Genomic DNA, 6,000 nt, shown 5'->3' with positions numbered 1-6,000 from the left:
AGTCCAGTCCAGTCCCAGTCCAGTCCAGTCCCGTCCAGTCCCAGTACAGTCCCAGTCCAGTACTGTCCCAGTCCAGTCCAGTCTCGTCCCAGTCCCGTCCCAGTCCCGTCCCAGTCCCGTCCCATCCCGTCCCAGTCCAGTCCCAGTCTCGTCCCAGTCCAGTCCCGTCCCAGTGCCGTCCCAGTGCAGTCCCGTCCCAGTCCATCCCGTCCCAGTCAAGTCCCGTTCCAGTCAAGTCCCGTTCCAGTCCAGTCCCAGTCCGTCCCATCCCAGTCCATCCCGTCCCAGTCCCATCCCGTCCCAGTCCCGTCCCAGTCCCGTCCCAGTCCCACCTGTACTTGCGGTTGGCTTCATCTGCCGTCAGGGCCTGGTCAAACATCAGGACTTTGTGGACCGGACTCAGACGAGGTCCAGAGTAGTCCCTAAACTCCAGGTCCACGGCCGAGTCCAGAAGAGACAAGTACCTCCGGACTATCGCCACGTACGGACTGTCTGCAAGACCGGGACAAGACCAGAGACAAGGTCAGGACAGAGACCAGAGGCCGGGACAGGACTGGGGGTCTGCGACCAGTTGGCCACTGTCCAGGGTGTCCCCGCCCAAGGCCCAAAGTCACTGGGATAGGCTCCAGTCACCCGCGACCCCGAAAGGGAACAAGGGGTAGAAAATGGATGGATGGACTTGCACTGGTCTTTCCACGCTCTAGCTCCGCTCTTTCCTCGCTCTTTAGCCGCTCTAGCTCGGCTCTTACCTCGCTTTAGCTCAGCTCTTTCCTCGCTCTTTCCCCGCTCTAGCTGGGCTCTTTCCCCGCTCTTTCCTCGCTCTAGCTCGGCTCTTTCCCCGCTCTTTCCTCGCTCTAGCTCGGCTCTTTCCCCGCTCTTTCCTCGCTCTAGCTCGGCTCTTTCCCCGCTCTTTCCTCGCTCTAGCTCGGCTCTTTCCCCGCTCTAGCTGGGCTCATTCCCCGCTCTTTCCCCGCTCTTTCCCCGCTCTTTCCTCGCTCTTTCCTCGCTCTTTCCTCGCTCTTTCCTCGCTCTTTGCTCGCTCTAGCTCGGCTCTAGCTCGGCTCTTTCCCCGCTCTTTCCTCGCTCTAGCTTGGCTCTTTCCCCGCTCTTTCCTCGCTCTAGCTGAGCTCTTTCCCCGCTCTTTCCTCGCTCTTTCCTCGCTCTTTCCTCGCTCTAGCTCGGCTCTTTCCCCGCTCTTTCCTCGCTCTAGCTCGGCTCTTTCCCCGCTCTTTCCTCGTTCTTTCCTCGCTCTAGCTCGGCTCTTTCCCCGCTCTAGCTGGGCTCTTTCCCCGCTCTTTCCTCGCTCTACCTCGGCTCTTTCCCCACTCTTTCCTTGCTCTAGCTCGGCTCTTTCCCCGCTCTAGCTCGGCTCTTTCCTCGCTCTAGCTCGGCTCTTTCCCCGCTCTAGCTCGGCTCTTTCCCCGCTCTTTCCCCGCTCTAGCTGGGCTCTTTCCCCGCTCTTTCCTCGCTCTAGCTCGGCTCTTTCCTCGCTCTAGCTCGGCTCTTTCCCCGCTCTTTCCCCGCTCTTTCCTCGCTCTTTCCTCGCTAGAGCTCGGCTCTTTCCACGCTCTTTCCCCGCTCTAGCTGGGCTCTTTCCCCGCTCCAGCTCGGCTCTTTCCCTGCTCTTTCCCCGCTCTAGCTGGGCTCTTTCCCCGCCCTTTCCTCGCTCTAGCTCGGCTCTTTCCTCGCTCTAGCTCAGCTCTTTCCCCGCTCAAGCTGGGCTCTTTCCCCGCTCTTTCTTCGCTCTAGCTCGGCTCTTTCCCCGCTCCAGCTCGGCTCTTTTCCCGCTCTTTCCTCCCTCTAGCTAGGTTCTTTCCCCGCTCTTTCCTCGCTCTTTCCTCGCTCTTTCATCGCTCTAGCTCGGCTCTTTCCCCGCTCTAGCTCGGCTCTTACCCCGCTCTTTCCTCGCTCTAGCTCGGCTCTTTCCCCGCTCTTTCCTTGCTCTAGCTCGGCTCTTTCCCCGCTCTAGCTCGGCTCTTTCCCCGCTCTAGCTGGGCTCTTTCCCCGCTCTTTCCTCGCTCTTTCCTCGCTCTAGCTCGGCTCTTTCCTCGCTCTAGCTCGGCTTTCCTCGCTCTAGCCCGGCTCTTTCCCCGCTCTTTCCTCGCTCTAGCTCGGCTCTTTCCCCGCTCTTTCCTTGCTCTAGCTCGGCTCTTTCCCCGCTCTAGCTGGGCTCTTTCCCCGCTCTTTCCTCGCTCTAGCTCGGCTCTTTCCCCGCTCCAGCTCGGCTCTTTTCCCGCTCTTTCCTCCCTCTAGCTGGGCTCTTTCCCCGCTCTAGCTCGGCTCTTTCCCCGCTCCAGCTCGGCTCTTTTCCCGCTCTTTCCTCCCTCTAGCTGGGCTCTTTCCCCGCTCTAGCTCGGCTCTTTCCCCGCTCTAGCTCGGCTCTTTCCCCGCTCTAGCTCGGCTCTTTCCCCGCTCTTTCCTCGCTCTAGCTCGGCTCTTTCCCCGCTCTTTCCTTGCTCTAGATCGGCTCTTTCCCCGCTCTAGCTGGGCTTTTTCCCCGCTCTTTCCTCGCTCTTTCCTCGCTCTAGCTCGGCTCTTTCCTCGCTCTAGCTCGGCTTTCCTCGCTCTAGCTCGGCTCTTTCCCCGCTCTTTCCTCGCTCTAGCTCGGCTCTTTCCCCGCTCTTTCCTTGCTCTAGCTCGGCTCTTTCCTCGCTCTAGCTCAGCTCTTTCCCCGCTCAAGCTGGGTTCTTTCCCCGCTCTATCTGGGCTCTTTCCCCGCTCTAGCTGGGCTCTTTCCCCGCTCTTTCTTCGCTCTAGCTCGGCTCTTTCGCCGCTCTTTCCCCGCTCCAGCTCGGCTCTTTTCCCGCTCTTTCCTCCCTCTAGCTCGGCTCTTTCCCCGCTCTTTCCTCCCTCTAGCTGGGCTCTTTCCCCGCTCTTTCCTCGCTGTTTCCCCGCTCTGTCCTCGCTCTAGCTCGGCTCTTTCCCCGCTCTAGCTCGGGTCTTTCCCCGCTCTAGCTCGGCTCTTTCCCCGCTCTTTCCTCGCTCTTTCCTCGCTCTTTGCTCGCTCTTTGCTCGCTCTTTGCTCGCTCTAGCTCGGCTCTTTCCCCGCTCTTTCCTCGCTCTAGCTCGGCTCTTTCCCCGCTCTTTCCTAGCTCTAGCTGGGCTCTTTCCCCGCTCTTTCCCCGCGCTTTCCCCGCTCTAGCTGGGCTCTTTCCCCGCTCTTTCCTCGCTCTAGCTCGGCTCTTTCCCCGCTCTTTCCTCGCTCTAGCTCGGCTCTTTCCCCGCTCTAGCTGGGCTCTTTCCCCGCTCTTTCCTCGCTCTTTCCTCGCTCTAGCTCGGCTCTTTTCCCGCTCTAGCTGGGCTCTTTCCCCGCTCTTTCCTCGCTCTACCTCGGCTCTTTCCCCGCTCTTTCCCCGCTCTAGCTCGGCTCTTTCCTCGCTCTAGCTCGGCTCTTTCCCCGCTCTAGCTCGGCTCTTTCCCCGCTCTTTCCCCGCTCTAGCTGGGCTCTTTCCCCGCTCTTTCCTCGCTCTAGCTGGGCTCTTTCCCCGCTCTTTCCTCGCTCTAGCTCGGCTCTTTCCTCGCTCTAGCTCGGCTCTTTCCCCGCTCTAGCTCGGCTCTTTCCCCGCTCTAGCTCGGCTCTTTCCCCGCTCTTTCCTCGCTCTTTCCTCGCTAGAGCTCGGCTCTTTCCACGCTCTTTCCCCGCTCTAGCTGGGCTCTTTCCCCGCTCCAGCTCGGCTCTTTCCCTGCTCTTTCCTCGCTCTAGCTCGGCTCTTTCCTCGCTCTAGCTCAGCTCTTTCCCCGCTCAAGCTGGGCTCTTTCCCCCGCTCTAGCTGGGCTCTTTCCCCGCTCTTTCTTCGCTCTAGCTAGGTTCTTTCCCCGCTCTTTCCTCGCTCTTTCCTCGCTCTTTCCTCGCTCTTTCATCGCTCTTTCCCCGCTCAAGCTGGGCTCTTTCCCCGCTCTAGCTGGGCTCTTTCCCCGCTCTAGCTGGGCTCTTTCCCCGGTCTTTCCACGCTCTTTCCTCGGCTCTTTCCCCGCTCTTTCCCCGCTCTAGCTCGGCTCTTTCCTCGCTCTAGCTCGGCTCTTTCCCGGCTCTAGCTCAGCTCTTTCCTCGCTCTAGCTCGACTCTTTCCCCGCTCTAGCTCGGCTCTTTCCCCGCTCTAGCTGGGCTCTTTCCCCGCTCTAGCTGGGCTCTTTCCCCGCTCTTTCCTCGCTCTAGCTCGGCTCTTTCCTCGCTCTAGCTCGGCTCTTTCCTCGCTCTAGCTCGGCTCTTTCCCCGCTCTAGCTCGGCTCTTTCCCCGCTCTAGCTCGGCTCTTTCCCCGCTCAAGCTCGGCTCTTTCCCCGCTCAAGCTCGGCTCTTTCCCCGCTCAAGCTCGGCTCTTTCCCCACTCTAGCTGGGCTCTTTCCCCGCTCTAGCTGGGCTCTTTCCCCGTTTTTTCCTCGCTCTTTCCTTGCTCTAGCTCGGCTCTTTCCCCGCTCTTTCCCCGCTCTTTCCCCGCTCCAGCTCGGCTCTTTCCCCGCTCTTTCCTCCCTCTAGCTGGGCTCTTTCCCCGCTCTTTCCTTGCTCTTTCCTCGCTCTAGCTCGGCTCTTTCCTCGCTCTAGCTCGGCTCTTTCCCCGCTCTAGCTGGGTTCTTTCCCTGCTCTAGCTGGGCTCTTTCCCCGCTCTAGCTGGGCTCTTTCACCGCTCTTTCCCCGCTCTAGCTCGGCTCTTTCCCCGCTCTAGCTGGGCTCTTTCCTCGCTCTAGCTGGGCTCTTTCCCCGCTCTTTCCTCGCTCTAGCTGGGCTCTTTCCCCGCTCTTTCCTCGCTCTTTCCTCGCTCTAGCTCGGCTCTTTCCCCGCTCTTTCCTCGCTCTAGCTCGGCTCTTTCCCCGCTCTTTCCCCGCTCTTTCCTTGCTCTAGCTGGGCTCTTTCCCCGCTCTTTCCTTGCTCTTTCCCCGCTCTTTCCTTGCTCTTTCCTCGCTCTTTCATCGCTCTAGCTCGGCTCTTTCCTTGCTCTAGCTCGGCTCTTTCCCCGCTCTAGCTGGGCTCTTTCCCCGCTCTAGCTGGGCTCTTTCCCCGCTCTAGCTGGGCTCTTTCCCCGCTCTAGCTCGGCTCTTTCCCCGCTCTAGCTCGGCTCTTTCCCCGCTCTAGCTCGGCTCTTTCCCCGCTCTTTTCTCGCTCTTTCCTCGCTAGAGCTCGGCTCTTTCCACGCTCTTTCGCCGCTCTAGCTGGGCTCTTTCCCCGCTCCAGCTTGGCTCTTTCCCCTCTCTTTCCCCGCTCTAGCTGGGCTCTTTCCTCGCTCTTTCCTCGCTCTAGCTCGGCTCTTTCCTCGCCCTAGCTGGGCTCTTTCCCCGCTCTTTCCTCGCTCTAGCTCGGCTCTTTCCCAGCTCTAGCTCGGCCCTTTCCCCACTCTAGCTTGGCTCTTTCCCCGCTCTTTCCTCGCTCTAGCTCGGCTCTTTCCCGCTCTTTCCTCGCTCTAGCTCGGCTCTTTCCCCGCTCTAGCTCGGCTCTTTCCCCGCTCTAGCTGGGCTCTTTCCCCGCTCTTTCCTCGCTCTAGCTCAGCTCTTTCCTGGCTCTAGCTCGGCTCTTTCCTCACTCTAGCTCGGCTCTTTCCTCGCTCTAGCTCGGCTCTTTCCTCGCTCTAGCTCGGCTCTTTCCTCGCTCTAGCTCGGCTCTTTCCCGCTCTTTCCTCGCTAGAGCTCGGCTCTTTCCACGCTCTTTCCCCGCTCTAGCTGGGCTCTTTCCCCGCTCCAGCTCGGCTCTTTCCCCGCTCCAGCTCGGCTCTTTCCCCGCTCTAGCTGGGCTCTTTCCCCGCCCTTTCTCCGCTCTTTCCTCGCTCTAGCTCGGCTCTTTCCCCGCTCCTTCCCCGCTCCAGCTCGGCTCTTTTCCCGCTCTTTCCTCCCTCTAGCTGGACTCTTTGCCCGCTCTTTCCTCGCTCTTTCCTTGCTCTTTCATCGCTCTAGCTCGGCTCTTTCCTCGCTCTAGCTGGGCTCTTTCCCCGCTCTAGCTGGGCTCTTTCCCCGCTCTAGCTGGGCTCTTTCCCCGCTCTTTCCTCGCTCTAGCTCGGCTCTTTCCCCGCTCT

At 60.5% G+C, this 6,000-nt stretch overlaps 1 protein-coding gene across 1 annotated transcript in view; it reads right to left on the bottom strand.

The window, feature by feature from the left end:
- Positions 1-6,000, bottom strand: part of fastk (Fas-activated serine/threonine kinase) — an 84,203-nt gene that overhangs the window by 11,702 nt on the left and 66,501 nt on the right. The window contains exon 9 of the mRNA XM_072462186.1: positions 333-492. Within this exon, the coding sequence (XP_072318287.1) occupies positions 333-492 (160 nt within the window). The remainder of the gene's footprint in view (positions 1-332; positions 493-6,000) is intronic.

Source organism: Eucyclogobius newberryi, unplaced genomic scaffold (genome assembly GCF_026437365.1).
Source record: "Eucyclogobius newberryi isolate DKJ021-1_F unplaced genomic scaffold, fEucNew1.0.hap1 SCAF_39, whole genome shotgun sequence".
Lineage (NCBI taxonomy): Eukaryota > Metazoa > Chordata > Actinopteri > Gobiiformes > Gobiidae > Eucyclogobius > Eucyclogobius newberryi.
This window is presented reverse-complemented; position numbering and strand designations above follow the sequence as displayed.